We start from the raw sequence: 20,426 nt of genomic DNA, 5'->3' as shown, positions 1-20,426 counted from the left end.
GCTTTAGCCTTTTTCTTATGTGGAAGGCAAAACAAGCAGTCAGGCTGCTTACAGTGTATTCCACTGTTTTCTCAGTGTTTGGATTATGAGAGTAGGGAGCTGGAAACATGGGTATTTCCTCAAGGATTATTAACATTCAGGCAACAGTGCAATCAAAAAGACCAGCAATGCCACTTTTAGGAAAATGAGGGGGGACCGCTCTGTGTAGCACTTCACAATTCCTTCCAGCCCACTGAGAGGCAACATTGAGAAGGGCGTAGGGCAGTCATTCTATATATATGTTCTATACATCGACAAACATGCACACCTGCACCCATTTTATTGACTACACTTGTACCTGAACCAGCAAGAGGAAAGCAGCAAAGAGAATCCCACATTGCAGACATTACACCCCATTATGCACACACTGTCACTGACTCTCTCTGCCCGTAGTAATAGTAGAGTTACATGGGCAGGGGGACTCCCGAAGAAGCATCCCTTCCTGCGTTTGGCCTGGCAAAGTCCTGCTGGATTACCCTATCTGCGAAGACCCTGTGTGGTGCCTTGACCCTTGGACTGGTGGAACCAACAAGTCTCGATGCATTCGCTAGGATCCAGCTGTCCTTACCCTTCGAAGGTATCCCTGGTCTATCGGGTGGACTGTCCAGATCTCTGGTGGGCTACCTCAGTAGAATCATCACTGTTCTGCAATTCTTGACAGAACTTCAGTGGTCACCAGCTTGTGCCACAAGTCCCCTTCGTGCCTAGTTTCATCTTGCCAGCATCAATGGATCCTGCTATGGAACTTCTTCAACCGCGACTGGAAGACGCCTGCTGTCACCCGCGCGTGGTAGCCATTGCTGGAACTCTCTATCCCCAGTCTGGTGAATTGTCCTGAAGAGGTCTGCATTGGTGCCTTTTGCATTTCTTCTTCGCAAAGGGCTGCACTCTGCTCCTGAAACCGACTGGAGGAATCCTTACACCTGCAGCTCCTGGGCCCCTGCTAGATCCAACGACAGAAACACCTACCACCAGTGACCCCCAGTTGACACCTAGTCAACTGGGAAAATCAAAGTCGAGAGGTATGTAATTGCAATGCATTCATCTCTTCCTGTTCTCCTTAGAATACCCTTTAGAATAAACTTTGGTTATTCCATCCCATGGCTTTTTGATCATCTGATATAAAAGCATGTATCTAAAAGATAGGAAAGTCATTTTGCTGACCTGAAACACTGGTGAAATATCTTCTGGAACATTTTCACCACCACAATAACTCTTCCAACATATGTACCCTCTCCTCAGGAGAAGCTTTGTGACATCTGGGCACAAGGCCCCATAAATCATAAGACTTACAAAGTTAGTGCATAGTTCCTGTGAACTGGTTTCATTCTACTGCATCACTAACTACCTTCTTTTAGTTGTTTTAAGTTCTTGTATGCATTCCTAAAAACCTAAGGTGACTGTATGTATGTTTGATAATTGGGTATTGTGTGATATTACTACCTGATTGATTCATTTATCTAGTGTGTTGTTGGGCCTGTAATAAATGCAGCATTTTTGTACTTACCTGTCTAAATTGAATTATTATGTGCTTCGCTGTGTGGACCCATTGTGGACCCCTGACTCCACTCACTTTCACCTGAGACTAAGCATGGACCACTCGTCACACTTACCTTGATTGGGTGTGGCTAACCTCTCAGAGTTCCCCTGTTCACTATAACTAGGGTGGCCTCCTAAATCCTACACACCAGGCCGAGAAATCCATCTTAACAATGTGTGTTAAAAACTGAATAAATAGGTGAGGGGGGAGTCCCTATAGGGAAAGTATTAAGTCCTCTTGGGCAGTAAACAGAACAAGACAGACTAAATATGAATAGCTCTGCCTTGATAGAGACAGACTGTTTCCTTCTGGGTTGTTGAGACTTCAGCTAATGTTGGAGAGTCACGATTAAGTTTCTATATATTTCAATAAACCTAAGCCCTGTAACATTTCATTGCAACCAGTGAGACCGCAAATTACAGCACTCTAGATATGTACTATCGCTAAACCAAGTCCAATAGATCAGCTAGAAAGATTGAAGGGCAATTTTGCAATCAAACCCACACTTTGCTGGCAGACAGCTCTCCACTTTGGCATTACACACCACGAAATAGTATATCTTTCAATTCTGACATTGTGAGACGCTTTCACACTGAAAGGCACATTTCTAACACACACCACACATGGACGCACACTGACACACACAGACACAGCATGTTAGTTAAGCATAACAGAAGATGTGCCAATCTACTGTGGTAGAGAATTACCTTCACAGTTGGTGCCAGCAGAATCCAGGGAGAACCCTTTCTGGCATTCACAGTTATAGCTGCCGGGGCTGTTCTGGCAGGTGCCTTTGCCTCCACATAGATTGGGCTGGGCGGTGCACTCATTATTATCTGTATAAAAAAAAAGGTTGTAAATACTGTCACAAAGCTAGTAGCATCAGAACAAGACAGACTTCAAGACATATGATTGAAGAAAGGTTTATTTGGTTGTTTACAGGTTTTGGCAAATCTGAAAAAAAGCAATTTACATCTTTAACAGAATGGCTTTTCCAGGGTACATGACAATTTAAAAAATCAGTCAGAGTCTTTGGGTTTTTAAGTGCCACCCACTTTTCTTTCTTGACCTCCCTGATGGGTAGTCTGCTCCTCTACGTCTTGTCCTTGGATCCGCGGGGTCACCTTTTCCTGGGGCTCGAGCCATTTGTGCCTGCATGCTAGGACCGATCAAGAGTAGAGACTAGGGCAGTGCAGTAGTAGGCAATACCACAGAACTTCCACCAGGATGCTGATACTTGCACCAATCCAAAGACATAACCTCAGCCTTATTGCCACCTCGCTATTTCAGGATCTTGTCCTTATTCCCCAAAGCCCTGTCCTCAATTTTCGCCTTGACGGGTCAAAATGATATCATGCCTATGGGCCTAGGGGATGTTCTCCACTCCTGCACCTCTTGTCCTCTCCTTTCGAATCCCCTGGTCCTTTTGTACTGTGTTCGTATGTCCACCTATTCCCAGCTCACCCATGCCAAGCATTAGGTTAGATTCCTCCTGTTCCTCCCTACCATCTGTCTGTGTCAAACTTCTCTTATCTGCATCTCTCTCCTCCTTTATATTGGCTTCTCCAGCTGACTGCTGAATAACCCCTCCAACCTCTTCTGTGGTATTTCTCCCAACCTCCAATCTGTCCTTCTCCCGCCCTCCCTCTTCGGGCATCATTCCCTTAGTCTTTCAATGCCTTCTTTCTACTTCCTCTTCGACATTCATCCAATCTTCCAATATGATGTTCTCCCCAACCGCCTCCAGCCACACACTGTCCTCTTCCTCTCTATGCATTCCCCTCTTTCTTTCCAATCTCCTTATCAATTCTTCCTTTCTCCTGAATGACCTCTCTGTCTTCCTCTATCCATCTTTGGCACCTCTACGCCTCCTCCGTGCTGTTCTCATTACCTTTCATCTGAAGATGTGAGACAACCTCCTCTCTCTCATTCTTTGCAACCTATTTCCTGATGTCTTTCCTACTATTCCTTCCATCTCGTCTCACTGTTTCCAGTTTATTCACTCCTCCAACAACCTCTATATTTCTTTTCTCCCTGTGCTCTACCCTACCCCTCCTACCCTCGGCCCCCATTTACTCTATGAAAAATCTGGCTTAGTGCTTGCCAAGTAAACCATAAACTGAGATCACAGCATCCAATAAACATGTTTTCACCTAAAATCAATGTGGCAACCTTAAGTCAATATAGGTAAGTAGGTTTGTACATTAACATCTGACCAATGCAAACCAAGAGAGCTGACATATAGCAGTAATACTAAATGTTGTCAAGTGAATGGATTGCATTCACTTGAAATTGCCATAAATTCTGTGAATGTTGAAGTCAGCAAATTGAAAGAAACGCAATCTTGAAAAGAAATGTGTATTATGAAATGGAAGTTTATGGTGTTCAATTGTATGAAATTTCACTGTTTCGATAATCATTGCAGGGTTGGTATAAAAGGCGTTCATGAGACAGGACACATTACTGAACTGTATGAACCATGGTTTTCTTACTTCTATAGGCTGCTTTCCATTAGGAAGTATTCAATACCTATCCACTATGAAAAAGGCTTGAATCTATGGGCAAATGCTTTTAAAAGATAATAAGGCCAAGGGATACATGGCATTCACCATCCACATTCCTCCAGCCACAACATCTATACCCATTGCATCCCTCACCCTTTAGTTCCCTACTTACCCAGGGTCATGAGGATCTCCTGAGGTCTGTGTCTAAACCCCAATGTGACCACACTGACACAAGCAAGCTTGCAGTACTTTCCAAGTGTCCTTAGCCCACCTATGGTAGGTATGGTTGAGCAACCAAAGTGCACTACTCCAGAAGGAAGAACTAAAGTAAAACAAGCTATTGGTTTCAATAGGGAAATGTACACGCGTCCTTGCTCCTTATAATTTCAAGAACTAAATTAAGCAAACCTGAAGACGGATCATTCTCTGTGGATGCTTCCATACTCTGGAAAAATCTTCCCATTGCACTGAGGCTTGTGGAAGACCACCTACAGTTTACGATGGATTCAAGACATATCTTTGTCCACATTAGACCATCCTTTCCCTTTCACCTGATAGTTATGGAATTGTCAGAGCAGAGTGTGTGCTCTAGTGATTTAAAACCACCTCAGTGGTAGCAGTGGACTTAAACAAAACTCCAATTTTATCAAAAGACAAGGCTGGACTTCTGGACACATGCTATGTACTGCTGCAAGTAAGCAAGAGTGTTTATCTGCATTTGGAAGGTGAAAATCGCAATTAGGGCTGGGTGAAATTGTCAAATTCGGTTCCGCTAATGCAGAGGCGAAATCTGTACTATTTTAATGCCCTTTTCCCCAATCCGCCGTTCTGCCACATCTGTGTATCGAAAAGAGCCATGCAAAGTTTCTCGTGCGGTCGGGCGAACCAAGCACAGATCGAAAAGAGTTACAAGAAGTTTCTCATGCCACTGCGTGAAAGGACCTGTGCAAAGTTTCTTGTTGCGCTACACAAAACCTACATGGAATGAAACACCACGCTCCACGTGAAAACCGCACAAAACAGGGCGAATTTTTAGTGGTGGCCGTACTGTAATGTTGATTTTGCAGAACAGGCCGAAGTGGATTCCATTGCGAATTCCGCACTTTTCGCTCTACACGGACGGAAAGTTCGCTCACCCTGAGTCGCAATGCAATTCTCTGTTGATGTTAACAGAAAAGGCTCTGGGTGTGTGACCCTGGATGATTAATTCAACGAGAGGCAAAGTGTCTGAGGTTTACATTGCTGGCTTAATTCAAGTGTCAGGGCATGCTTCTCCTAAACCACATTTATTTCTAAAGGAAATTGAATGGAAGGACATGATCGTTGTCCTGATGCTATCCATAGTCGAATGTTAGCCTATGGCTCATAGTTAAAGATAGGATCCTCTGGTTCCAAACTTTTCATTAGTTTCAGGCCCCATGGAGATCTCGGGATATCAATGAGCAACTGTATGGGTTTTCTCAGATTCCAGATGGTGCTTATTAGGGAGTTTTCTTCTTCTTATTTTGTTTTTGTATTAAAGTGTTTTATGGTTAATTAAAACATTTAACACTACAGTTAAGCCATTTTCTATAAGATGATATGAAACCTGCATACATCAATAATAAAAATCCTTAATTACACCCAATACAAAAACACCATTGGTAAAACGTTATTCTACAAAATCTAATGGAGAAAATTATTAAATTCATCATTTGAGTTCCCTTCATCTGTATCCTAAAAACCAGTTAAAAAAAAGGGAGTTTTACTAAAGTACACCTGTGGTAGGACTGTCGAAGGCTAGTCATTTGGTTACCACCATTTTAGTTATTTCTTTCCCATACCACCATACTTGTAATAAGGAATAATGTTCTCACTTCAGTGTCTATCTTTCCATTTATGCAACTTCAGATCCTTTGAAAATACAGAGTGTCCAACATGGTCATAAACAATCAGAAAAGTCTCCATGAATTGGAAATCAGAGGCTACATGGCCAAGTGGGACACTCCATTGAGAAGGCTTCACTTTTTTAGTCACAAGGACACAGTTGGCAGACAAGCTCCAACTATTAATGAATACTTCTTGCACTTAGGCTCAGCCTTTTGAATCCACTGAGCCATCACACCCAAGAGCACAGGTCATGCTCCATTTATATGGTACATTTAAGGACAAAGAACAAAACTTGAGCAGGATTTCCCTTCTGTGATGGGATCTATGTACTAGAAACATCGCCTCCTTCTGAAAATCCCAGGTACGATTCTCACATCAGTGTGATCTCACCTTGAGGTACGCCCTGCCACCAAAAGAACTAACAAGACCTCCCCCACACGCCTAAGTAGAAGAAGGCTAACGAAAGGACAAATCATCAAGAGTTGGCAAAAAAAGAAGACAAGCACCATTTAAGTATAGAGGTGGCCCATGAGTCCCTTACTGCAGCTGTGAAAGCAGCCTGCCTATAAGATTCACAAAACTCGGTAGAAAACATCAGGAGATGTGGAAATAAGGATACATTGTGTCCCCTCAACACTCCACATAATGTGGGCTGTGTTGATTCCACACAATAATAGTAAGGTAGGATACAAAGAACCCCCTATCCTTGGAAACAGTAGTTATCACAAGGAAAATAAAAAAGGCAGCTCAAAGGGCTCTCAGCAACAATGCACAGAACGTGCTGTGTGCTGCAATAATACACTGTAGATGCCTTAAAAGGTGTAGGAAAGCATTACTCCAAAAAGATACAGCCAGAAGGATTGAAAAAGTGTGGAAAAAGGGTCCCACTCAGTATAACTGGTTAGAAGACTCAAGAGTACAGCAAAAAGTGCTGGGGAACTCACAAGTGGGAAGAATATTGCACACACATTAAATTCGACCTAACAGTGGGTTATTTCACTTAAAAGTTAAGAAAATATATATTTCTGCAACAATTTGTGTTCTCATTTTTCTTGAATGCTAAAATGTTATTCCAAGTTGTGGAGAGACATGAGAAAAAAAGAACAATGGGGTTTTGATATTTTATCATATGTCATCTTAGTTGAGTCCTCGTAGGCTTCCAATGGTTAACAGAGAACACACCCATCATATTCAAATGAATCCTTGTGCATTGTGAAATAAACTCTTGCAGGTTTTTGGCGCCAGAACGCGCAGCATTACGGTGGTACTCTGCTTACCTATACATGAGGACTGGTGCTGCGTGAATCCAGGGGGGCACTTGCAGTTGAAGCTCCCAATGGTGTTTATGCACAGGAACTGACAATTATGTTGCTTGGTGGAACATTCATCCAAATCTGAAGCACAAGAGTTTAAGTTAATCAACATAGAACATTAAAACCCAGGGCATTGGGAAAGGGAATGACATTCTCACATTTACATTGGTCTGAGGCCCAGGATTTGCAGTGCACTATTTGCTTGTGAAAGTCCATAATTAAAGCAACAGAATATAAAGGAGTGAAAACAATCAACAAATACCCATATATTAACCTTTAATGTGTGCCCTTTCTAACTTGTATACTGGCATTGAAGTAAGATATTGCCTGCACCTTGATAAGGTGCAGGGTATATGGCCATTAATTGCCAGGAATTCCGTTCCCCTTTTTTCATATTTTTCCAGATGCCCATGAAGAAACAAGGAGATCTCCAGACAGGATCATGCTATGCTCCTAAAAGACGGACAAAGTTTGATGAGAGTGGGCCAGAAAATAATACAATAGGCGAAATGTTAAATTAGACAAAATGATATGCCTTGATCAAGGTTATATTTTATGAAAGCTCAGTGCCCATCAATTACATTTGGTCACAGGGTCTGGATCATAGAAATCTATGTGTACCAATGTATAAGTGGCTCATTACCATCATGTTTCTGCACTGATTCTTTGCTTCTTCAGGCCCACTGTCTACGTTAATGGTGTATGACTGTATACAGGCGCTGGATTGGTGATGATAGCATTCTGATTTGAGACAGCTCTTGCTATGAGAGAAAGGCTAGTCCTTACCTTTGCAGGTCTTGCCATCTTCCTGGAGGACATATCCTCGCGGACAGGAACACTGGTAGCTTCCTTCAGTATTCTTGCAGATGAAGTTACACGGCTTAGGAGACTGTGCACACTCATCCATATCTGCAGGAAAGATACACAGGGAGCAAATGGGTGCTTTGATGAAGTCACATATAGTAAACATTTGTGAGTAGAGGATTCTGGGGATGCGTGTACCTTTTCTACACGTAATTCATTAATTAAGCGAGGAAATTGTACGGGCATATTTCCAGCTTGTTTTGTACAATTTGGCCAGGCTTTCCATCTAAAATGTTACATCTCAGCTGCAAAAGTGCACTACTGATTATTAATTGACTTTTTTATACAGCTATGAAAAATCACATAACCGCTATATGTTGGACAGGACCGATGCAAATGTAGGAGCATGTATTGGTAACCATGATGTATGATCGAACACGAAATATTAATAAATGGAGCCAGAGGCAGAATGTCCCAATTTTCCATTAAGTTTGTCTGATTCTGAATGCAGCACCTTTGCTCTCTGAGAATTTGGCAATTGAGCTCATCATGCTCAATTTTAGGAGCGATATTATTTTTGTATATATGCTTGAAGTGGTAGCCTAATAATGGAGTACAATTGCATGCCCTTGATGACACTACTCCTTTCTGAAATCTCATATGTTACGAGAACAGTGCCAATTGTTTTTACAATATTATTTGGATTATCTGTCCGCACTAAAACTAGAGGTAATGAACTTGCTATAAAATGTGCAGATACAATAGTATGGCCATATACAGAAGTGTATATTAAAAATAAAAAGCGGATAGCATGAATATCAATGAGGCATGTGAGGCACAATAAAGAGGGGTGTTTGGGGACGGCATCTGGTCTTTCCATCTAAAACGTATTCATTGAATACCTTTCCATCGAAAATTATTCATTGAATTGCCTTTCCATCGAAAAGCATATTCATTGAATAATTTTCAATGGTTAATTTCGATGGATAGTTAGGGTTAGGGGTAGGGTTAGATTAGGGACAAGGGTTAGATTTAGGGTTAGATTAAGGGTTAGATTAGGGTTAGGGTTGGGGTTATGGGTTAGGGTTGGGGCTAGGGTTAGATCAAGGGTTAGATTAGGGTTAGGGTTGAGGGTTGTGCGTGGGGTTTGGGGGGCTGTGGGGAACCCCCCAATATACAATAAACTTTAAAACGTTAGAAGGAGCTGGCCAGATCCGAAATTTCAGCATTGGACATCTCCATGTAACGTTTTAATGATACAAAAAAATGCATCGAAATGCTATCTTTTATACATGTAAACTGGTTCAATGGAAATGCACTTTTACATGTAAAAGATAGCATTTCGATGCAATGGTATTCGATGGATTTCCATTGATGGATTTGCATTTCAATGCATTTCCATCGACGGAAAGACCATAAACCTTGGGGACCAGAGACACGACAAACTGTCTGGGAGGGGTGATCACACCTAGACCACTATCTCTCTGCAAAGAGGTGCCTTATAGTTCTATAGATAAATGAGGCCAGACCCGATAATGGGACCTCATGAAGGCACCTATTCACCTCCTTGTCACATAGTTGGGTCATAAAATAGGTTCCCATAGATTGAGATTGGATGATCTAGCTTGGGAAAAGACATGTTTGGTATTGAAAGCAAACTTCATGCTTAATGCAAGCTGCTCTCTAGACCATCAGTATTTGGAAGGCTCAGCGAAGTCAGTGGTCAAGGCCTCAAGTGCTTTGTGATGTCCACTTTGGATTTTATAAGAGTAGGCAGTTGATTAAGGAACACTCCAAGACCTACAAGTGTCAATTCCCTTTTGCTTGCAATGAACATCTTACCAACGCATGAGGTCCCAGTGATGTCAGTGGTGTAGCCCAGTTTGCAGTGGCAGCGGAAGGAGCCAATGCTATTGATACACTGGCCGTTCTTGCAGAGGTTGGGCAGCACTTTACATTCATCGATGTCTGAAACAGATGGATAATCTCAATCAATCATTGTCCATCACAGCCTTGGGCAGTTTAGGCAGATGTCATTTCCAAAAGTCATTTTCTTATGCAGATGTTTGGCCACGCATTTAGTGAATCGCCCAGTCACTCACCCAATGAGCCGCTCACTCGCTCATGCTCCACCTCGCTCACTTACACCCAAATGCAGTACTAGCTTCTTAATGTGCATCAAGTGAATTGCTCTGAGCCGTCTTCACACAGTGGCCCATTCTTACCTCGTCCATCCGTGGAGTAGCCTGGTCCGTGTGGGCACATCTTCTTGTAGACAACGGTTCCAGGGAGGGGACAGAGCTCGCAGAGGTTGCCCCATCCACGCCCACTGTTGCAGCAGCACTCGGACTTAGTGACTAGGTTGCGGCTGGTGGAAGACAATTGGCACATGGTCTGCAGAACCTCGATGTAACAGTATCCCTGGCGCGTGTCTGGAGCAAGGAAACATGGCAGAAGTTATACGAAAATTCATAGGCTTCATGAAGTTACAAACCGGTTTTGAGATCCACCCGGTATAAGCAAATGCACATGGTGTCTGTTCGTTTTTGGATATGTGGTGATGTTCAAGATGGAACAACGTGTACATCAACACTTGGTACTCTCGATTTTGTAAAGCAACCTGGTAAATATTTATGTAGCGATACCAAACCATTACAATTTGGTGATTTTTTTTGTGTTGATAGGTTCAGGGTACATATGCTAAATATACCCCGACATGCCAAAATAATGCGTCAATGCAGTGACACATCAAAGGCTAAGCTTATTCTGACGCGTGGGCTTATAAAATGTATAGGTCTGCATGACGCATTTCAGGTTTTCGTCATCCCACTATGGGATCGCTGAAAACAGGTACATTATGGAGGGGTGAGAAAACAATCACCTCATGTCACTTTAAGGTGAATAAAACATGTATTGTGATCTATTATAGTTTATTAGTTACATTTTCCTAAGCTTGAAACCTCTGTCACATAAAAATCATGTTTGTGCTTATAAGTACGCAGAGTGCAATTCAGGTGAGGGGACAGGGAATTAACAATTTGGTTGTGCTTGTGTTGTTGGGTGGTTTTCATGGGCCACATTTTACCACAAGGGATCAGAGAAACGGTTGGATTTCCGACATACTGTGCAAAGCAGGCACAGCATACTATACACCCTGAATAAAACATACTAAAATCCAGGTGTTTCTGTAGGTTCTAATCACTGGTTTAAAGAAATAACCCCTGTCACGAAAAAAGCCCTCAATAGTTACAGTCATTGCTAGTCACTTGATTAATTTTAAAAGTACAGTTCATATAGTTTTACAATAACAGAAAGAATTATCTTTCAACGGGAGCCAATTCGTCAAAATAAATGAGGGAATTGGCACAGGAAATGCCTGACCAACTGCATGGTAAGGCCGAGTTGGGTGGTAGACACCTGAGGTTGATTGGAAATTGACACAATGCACATCTTCATGTATACGTCACTTTGCCATTGATCAGTGCCATGTTTGATACTATGGCACATGTGTTGGTCTTAGGCGGTATGCCATTTGCTATTACACCGTTTAATTAACACGAACAAGAGACTGACAAGAATATGCACACAGGCGAATACAAAAGCACGGATATTAAGTAAAAGAATGTAAATGTTAAGGTCCTGATTCACAGGAGCTTTATAGGATGATAAAGCACATCAGCATTCAGAACTAGGCTTTATTGCTCCAATCCGATACTTACAAACAATGGCCCTCAGTATAAGTGTTGGCAGTAACGACATTAAGGCATTTTTCAAGCACTACCGAATTCTGAGGTTTTTTTAATGAGAGGATTTACCACAAGCATCATGCTAGCGGCAAATCCTCCTCTGTAAGGCCGGAAATCTGTGGATTTACAATGCCGGATTACCACTCAATGTGACTCTGCCAAAAATCCCCATGGGCCCTAGGGACTCCAAAAATGGGGATTTACACTGCCATGCCACCAGCGGTTACCACAGATTTACCACCAAACACCCAATGAGGCCCAAGTTCTTCAATGTTCAGGGTAAGTAAAACAGTTCTTTGATAATTTGCAATGTTACTCACAGTTCCTCCATAGGGGACAATGGGCTTAAAGCAGTCAGAGTACCCGAGTCAGTGCACATTTCTCAAAGTTTACATTCATTGGGTTTCCTGTTTTGGGACGGGGCACCTAACTATTCAAGTCATCCAGGGCCACCCCAGACAGGATGTTCAGACTCCTGTTCCACTCCCCAAAATGTCAGGACAGGAGGTGGCATTGCACACATAAGAGTAAAAGGGAAATAGCAGTGTTTTAATAAAACAGCATGCAGGCCCCAAACACAGAAGAAAAAAATGTAACAACCCAATGTTATAGATGGCCTACAGAATGCCAACTCCCTCCCTCTCTCATATAGATGAAGTGGTTCCCTCCCTACCCAGGCACTCTTAGTCACCAGGTTAGTGTCTACAATCTTTTGACCTTATCTATTTAAGTTTCTGCCGGGACATCCTAGGCTGGCCCTACACTGTCAATGATGTTAGTTCTAAAAGGTTTGTAGGGTTGTGCCCTTCAGATACTCAAGACCCATTCTGCCTTCTTCCTCCCATGACTGAGGGATCCTTCCCTGTCTGTCGCTGACCTTCTACTCTCCTCCCACTACTCTCCTCCATCCAAACCTGCCAGCCTTCTCGCTTTCTTCCAGCTTCTTCCTCCTCCACTGCACCTAAAATGTTTCTCTCTCCTTTCTACCATCTACCTCAACCTTCCGATGTCACTACTCACTCCCCTCTCTACTACTCCCCTCTCTAAACCTTTACTACACCACACCCTCTTCTCTTCCTTCTCCACACTATTCTCTCCTCTCCACACTACTACTATGCCCCACTTTCTGCTCACTCAATCTTCTTTCACTCTCCCTTTCACTCCTTTTTGAAATAAGACACAGCAATGGAACCATTCCAATGTTACCATACTACCGATGAGCTTAAATAATTTTTGTAGAAAACTACTCCCTACACTCAGTGAAATTAAAAAGAAGGTTTTAATGTTTGATGCACAGGGCCCTGTCATTGAAGACGTATTTGCCTTGTCACCAATTGGAAAAAGCATCCTGAAGACAGGTTTCGAAGACACACAGACACCAAGAGTCACTCCTTTCCAGTATTTTGCTTCGACACCCAACACCCCATGTTTAATAGTAATTTATACATGGATTCAAACAGTCACCTGGGTTAGTACTGGCCTGAATGAACAGTGTTTTTCTGTATATTCATACTGCTTTTTCTCTCCTTCAAAACGCAACCAAAATAAAATCTTTTTTGCAAATGGTTTTTTATTTTGAAAAAATGTTTTTAATATTTTTTGATACTAATATGTATACTAATTAAAATATGTTATCCTACTATATCTGTTGTATGGCTATATATATATATATATATATATATATATATATACATATAGAAGATTATGTAAAAGAAGCGTACAGGCAGCTCAATGATCTGAAATGCTATGAGAGACTTGCAAAAAATCCCATCCTAGAAATGGAAAATAAAGTTGGGGATTGTCTAACTAAATGGCAAAATATGGGAATCTTAGAGGAGGAAATGGTGAAATGTCTTTTTACCAAACACTCAGTTATCTATACTTCCTCCCCAAAGTCCATAAGAACCCCACTAGACCTCCAGGGAGACCTATAGTGACACTATGTGGTTCACTCTTTGAAAATATGTCCAGATTTGTGGACAAAGTCCTCTGCACTTTTGTCTCGACGCTACCTTCATATGTAAGAGACACCACAGATTTTTTATGTAAAATTGACGAGTTACCCTGGGAACCAACATACTTGTTGGCTACCAAGGATGTCGTGTCTCTTTACACGTCAATACAACATGAGGATGGCATAAGGGCTTGTGATGTTTTTCTGAAAACTAGGTCTCTCAACTATCTTGAACACACTACAATGATCCTAGAAATGCTTAGACTCTGTTTAGAGAATAATTTCTTTCTTTTTAACAATAAGCTATTTCGTCAAACCCAGGGCACCGCCATGGGAGCAACATTTGCACCATTGTATGCGAATCTCATGATTGGCAACTGGGAAAAATCAATTGTATGGAGAGAAGAAAATGACATTTTCACTGATAAAATAATACTATGGCTACGTTATATCGACAACCTTTTTATTATTTGGAATGGTACCGCTCAATCATGGCAAGAATTTGTAAAATTCCTGAACATCAACAAACTGAATTTACAATTCACAGAACAACATAGTGCGCATGATATTGTGTTTCTTGACGTAAAAATCAGAATTGTCAACCAAAAATTGGGATGTGAACTTCATAGAAAAATCAAAGGTGCAAATGTGCCGTTACACGCGAATAGTGCCCATCCCAAGAGCCTTTTATGGTCCATTCCTTATGGCAAATTCATTTGCATAAGAAGAAACTGCAGTAATATTGTAGATTTTGACACAGCATGCCAAGCCACAGCTCAACATTTTCTACATCAAAGGTACCCCAAAAAAGTTATTGAAAGATCGTATATTAAAGTCCGGGAAATGAAAAGACAGGACTTGTTGATGATATCCAAATCTGCACTTAAAGAGAGTACAGAAGAAAGTACTATCAGACTAATTCTAACCTTTGGATGTTACTCACCAAAGATACGCAATATCATCAACAAATATTGGAAAGTTTTGATGGCAGATAATGATTTGGGTAAAATTTTATGCAAACATCCACATCTAACTTTCCGCAAGAGTACATCCATCAAAGATCTGGTAGTACAAAGTTACATGGCTTCTGACTACACCACAAAAGGCAATAATTGGCTTTCATGGGCGAGTAATGGCTTTTTTAAGTGCAGAAAATGCAAAGTTTGTAAATATGCTTTTAAATGTAACAGCTGCACTCACCCCATTCTCAAAACACCAATGCAAATTAAGGGTAAAATTAATTGTGAGTCTGAGCTAGTGGTGTACGTTTTAACATGTCCCTGCAACAAGTGGTATGTGGGCAGTAAAAAAGTGCAAACTAAAGGTGCGGATTTTGCAGCATATTAGAACTATCACCAATAAGGACCATGCATACCCCATGGCTAAACACTTTTCTGAGTTCCATGATGGTGATCCTAAGACTCTAACATTTTTTGGTATCTTTAAGGTCGACATCAGCCCAAGAGGTGGCGACAGTGAAAAACAATTGAGACAAGAAGAGACGAAATATATTATTCACTTTGAAAGCAAATATCCGAAAGGACATAATATAGATGAGGAATTATACACATTTCTGGGTGTTTAGATAGTATACTTATTCTCTCTTCTATATGACAGTATCCCCCTACCTCTTTTCTAATTTGTGTTCTGTCATTTTTTAACATCTCATGCTTGCTTTTCTAAAATAATAACAGGTACATTGGTCTGTGGATTGTTATATTTTCTCCTTTTTTCTATTGATTTTATTTTCTGATTCTTCTACAGTCCTGAATCTATTCTTCTCTTTTATAACCTCTTTCCTGGTAAGGGTCTCTTGTTTTATCTATCTTTTTCACTCTTTTTTCCTATTTATTGTTTATCACATGTGACTCACATTGACACTTATATGTAAGATCTCAGGCTCTATTTTCTGCTTTATTTTTACAAGCTGCATACCTGTTAGGCAATATGACCAATAGTTTTCCCCTTCATGTGTGCATCAGGACATAGCTAGATGGGTCTCTGTAGTATTTAAAATTGCCGTCCTGTTAAAATCCTGTTATAAGCATTTTATTTCGTGGTGGATAAATTAGTATTTACTAATACAGGATGGGGAAAAGATTGACTACTCAAATCAATGATTATCTGTATCCCCAGTTTGGTAATTAAGTTGCAAAGCACGAGTGCACAGACATATTGTTTTAACATTCATGATACCCTGATTAATCGACAATGTTATGGAGTATCAGTCCTATTGTTTACAAAGATCATGAATATGATTACTATTCTAAAGTTAGGCACTAGCACTTTATTGTATTTTATTGTATAGGAATGTATTTTTGGTGAAACCTATGTCTGTTTATATCATCAAGCATTCAAGTTTGGGTACAACTGGAGCATCAGAGTTTTTTGGGGGGAAGACCTACCAATGCACTCGGTGCCCGAGGGGCTGACTTGGAATCCTTCGTTGCAGTCACACCTGTAGCTTCCAACATTGTTCACACAGCGGCCGTTGGGGCAAATACTCGGCTTGCGACATTCATTTTCATCTGTAGGGGAAACAATGCATTTAATTAGCTTGGTTTATGCAAGCAAACTTTTTTCAATAATGCCTGGAAGCATACAACTCTTATTGGTGCAAGTGTATAGTCTGTGTCTTAAACGTGGGGCAATGACAAAAGAACAAGAAGGCTGCAACTCGCAACCAAGGATGCCGCAATGCCGCTGTGAACATGTGTGTGCTCAAGTGAGTGCAGTTCCACATTGAAGGACCGGGATTGATTATGAAGAGGGCAGGATTAACTACTTAACCTCAGTACAAAAAATGGTGGAAGGGAGGGCCACAATTATTGGGGTCTGCAAGGACACGGTGGCTCATTACAAGTATGGCAGCGCGGGAACACATTTCCGTACCCTCCACAGGCTCCCAATTGGACGGCGGGTCACTTTCAAATTGATGTGTATTACACACCTAGCGTTACACAAGACAGGCCCTAACTACCTGCAACAGAACATCTCCCACTATCACCACACTAGAAACCTGCAATCAGGTACTGCTCTCCTTCTGGTGATTCTCCCTTTGAAAGCAACCAGGAATGGAGGCACCACTTTCTCTGTCCAAGCCCCCACTACCTGTACCACCTTGCTGCTTCTTAACTTACGACACAAAGATGATCACCTGACCTTCTAGAGGGCCCTCAAGGCATGGCATCACAAATAACCCTACCCTCACCCCTTGAGATAACAGCGTAATCCCAGTAGGACAACAGAAGTAACATATCACCATAGAACAGTGAGCCAATGTGTCGCATTTGGATGAGCTGCGAGGTTAGCCTATGAATTGCAATTGGATGAACTGTGAGGGCAGTCACTGCGGTGCATTCTGGTGAACTTTGTGGGTGGTCGAGGAATGGGACTCGGATAGATTTCAAGGGGTGGCCCAGGTGTTGCATCTAGCTGAATTGTGAGGATAGCTAATGTACTGCATTTAATTACATTCCAATGGATTGGAGAAGACACAATGTACTGCATTTGAATGAATTTCCAGGGTGGCCAATGTAGTGCACTTGATAAATCTACCAAGAGAATCACCTCGACCATTAGAATGTAGATATCCACAACAAAATTCGGTCTAGCTGCTCATATAATGTCTCTCCCGCGTTGCATACTTTGCACAGCACCTCTGCCATTAGAATGCAGCCATCCCCCTGGTAAAATTTAGTCCAGCTGCTCACATAATGTTCTCTCTCGCATACTCACCAGATGACCCTCAGCAACCATACACCACTCTAAGACACTTTTCACAACACCCATGACATTAGAATGCAGCTAACCCCATGATAAAATCCAACCTATCTGCACACATAATGCCACCCTGGATTCACATATTTGAACAACCCCCCAGCCATAAGAATGCAGCTATCCCCCATGGTAAAATGTGGTCTAGTAGCACATATAATGACTCTCCTGCTTCACATACTTTGTATAAAACCCCTGCCACTAGAATGCAGCTATCCCCCATGGTAAATATTGGGCCTAGCTGCACACATAATGTTGCATACTCTCCAGACTACCCTCAGCACCCATGCACTACCCGAAGACACTTTGCACAATACCTCTACTATTAGAATACAGCTACCCCCAACAATACAATTCGGTCTAGATGCACACATAATATCTCTCCCGCTTTTCACATTTTGCATAACACCTCTGCCATTAGAATGTAGCTATCCCCATGATAGAAATTCAGTCTAGCTGCATTCATAATGCCTCTCCCGCATTGCATACTTTGCACAACACCTCTTCCACTAGAATGCAGCTATGTACCACAAAATAATTTGGTCTAGCTGCACACATATTATCTGTCTTGCATAATCTCCAGACTAACTATCTGCACACAGCCACCTGCCTGCTCAACATGGGTGACTAGCAGGGACTTGCCCCCCCCTACCTAGCTTTGTATTGGTTAAAATGCACACAGACACATTCTATAACTCTCTGACAAATTTCCCATACTTGGGGCCTCATTACACGGTAGGTGGTAAACCATGGCGCTATTAGCGCCATGGTTCATGCCGGTAATTTACCGGTACCGCCTTGGAGGAAAGGGGAATTACCTCCCTATTGCAAGGTTGGGAAGGCGGTAATTCCTCCTTCCTCCATTGCCCTTCCCCATTACCATTTTTGCCCCATAGGGCATAATGGAAATGGGGAAGGTGCTAATTATGGTACCGCAAATTGCGGTACCGTAATTAGCACCCCGGTCCCTTTGCGGGTTCGTTTTTTAACACCTGCTAAAAGCAGGCGTTAATGTACCAACCCGCAGAGGGACCTCGTAGTAAGGCAGTAAGGGTTTACCGGTACCGGTAAAATACTGGTACCGGTAAACCCTTACCGCCTACCATGTAATGAGGCCCTTGGACTTTGGTTCCCCAGGGCGTTCAACCTACAGCACGTTGAGGTTGAGGTGAAAAGCACTATACAAATGCCCATTACATTACATTTGGCCTCTAGGTACTGTGCAACTGCACATAGGGCCTGACTGGAGTCACATTTCTAGCTACCGCTGGTAACAAGTCCAGAGGCCCTGTTATGGGTAGACCTTCCCTTGATGGGAGGTATCACCAAGGAAGGATGCAGCATGTGTGTAATCTCCTTTATTGTAATCAAGGGGATCTGCGTGTAATGCTTCTCTCTCCTTACACCTCCCACGTTCCTTCAGATGACCTCCAGGTCAGTGTAGTGTACTTAACAGATTCAGAACTGATCCATCTTCTATCAACAACCATCTGTTAATGTTTGCACTCCACAATCTGAGGGCTGCCCATATGGCTAACCTGCCCGGTCGGTACCAACCACAAACATCATAGAGAGGTAACCAGTACTTCCGACCTGCGTCTATTGACAGAAAAGGTTTCTGTATTTGCCTTTCCATTATCCGGGCATTATAAGAGCACTTTACATTACATTCTAATTGCTATCCCCAAGGAAGGATGCAGCATATCTGTATTCTCCTTTATTGCAACTAATGGGGTGTGCTTGCATTGCTAATCTCCTCTTCTAACCGATATCATCAAGGAAGGATACAGCATATCTGTATTCTCCTTTAGTGTAACTAATGGGTGGTGCTTGCATTGCTAATCTCCTCTTCTAAACGATATCATCAAGGAAGGATGCAGCATATCTGTATTCTCCTTTAGTGTAACTAATGGGGGGTGCTTGTATTGCTAATCTCCTCTTCTAACCGATATCATCAAGGAAGGATGCAGCATATCTGTATTCTCCTTTATTGCAACTAATGGGGGGTGCTTGCATTGCTAATCTCCTCTTCTAACCGATATCATCAAGGAAGGATGCAGCATATCTGTATTCTCCTTTATTGCAACTAATGGGGTGTGCTTGTATTGCTAATCTCCTCTTCTAACCGATATCATCAAGGAAGGATGCAGTATATGTGTATTCTCCTTTATTGCAACTAATGGGGGGTGCTTGTATTGCTAATCTCTTCTAACCGATATCATCAAGGAAGGATGCAGCATATCTGTATTCTCCTTTAGTGTAACTAATGGGGGGTGCTTGTATTGCTAATCTCCTCTTCTAACCGATATCATCAAGGAAGGATGCAGCATATCTGTATTCTCCTTTATTGCAACTAATGGGGGGTGCTTGCATTGCTAATCTCCTCTTCTAAACGATATCATCAAGGAAGGATGCAGCAAATCTGTATTCTCCTTTATTGTAACTAATGGGGTGTGCTTGTATTGCTAATCTCCTCTTCTAACCGATATCATCAAGGAAGGATGCAGCATATCTGTATTCTCCTTTAGTGCAACTAATGCGGGGTGCTTGCATTGCTAATCTCCTCTTCTAACCGATATCATCAAGGAAGGATGCAGCATATCTGTATTCTCCTTTATTGAAACAATGGGGGGTGCTTGCATTGCTAATCTCCTCTTCTAACCGATATCATCAAGGAAGGATGCAGCATATCTGTATTCTCCTTTAGTGTAACTAATGGGGGGTGCTTGTATTGCTAATCTCCTCTTCTAACCGATATCATCAAGGAAGGATGCAGCATATCTGTATTCTCCTTTATTGTAACTAATGGGGTGTGCTTGTAATGCTTCTCTCTTCTTCTAACCGGCCGTAAAGTGCTCTTAAAAAGGGTCAAGAGTATGG

General features: G+C 42.0%; 1 protein-coding gene across 1 annotated transcript in view; it reads right to left on the bottom strand.

The window, feature by feature from the left end:
* Positions 1-20,426, bottom strand: part of LOC138577245 (fibrillin-2-like) — a 454,244-nt gene that overhangs the window by 22,541 nt on the left and 411,277 nt on the right. Inside the window, exons 56-61 of the mRNA XM_069649613.1 lie at positions 16,175-16,297; positions 10,295-10,501; positions 9,912-10,037; positions 8,052-8,174; positions 7,230-7,346; positions 2,287-2,415 (exon numbers count right to left, since the gene is read on the bottom strand). Coding sequence (XP_069505714.1) covers positions 2,287-2,415; positions 7,230-7,346; positions 8,052-8,174; positions 9,912-10,037; positions 10,295-10,501; positions 16,175-16,297 — 825 coding nt within the window. The remainder of the gene's footprint in view (positions 1-2,286; positions 2,416-7,229; positions 7,347-8,051; positions 8,175-9,911; positions 10,038-10,294; positions 10,502-16,174; positions 16,298-20,426) is intronic.

This window comes from Ambystoma mexicanum, chromosome 1p (assembly GCF_040938575.1).
Source record: "Ambystoma mexicanum isolate Mex_15411 chromosome 1p, UKY_AmexF1_1, whole genome shotgun sequence".
Classification (NCBI taxonomy): domain Eukaryota; kingdom Metazoa; phylum Chordata; class Amphibia; order Caudata; family Ambystomatidae; genus Ambystoma; species Ambystoma mexicanum.
This window is presented reverse-complemented; position numbering and strand designations above follow the sequence as displayed.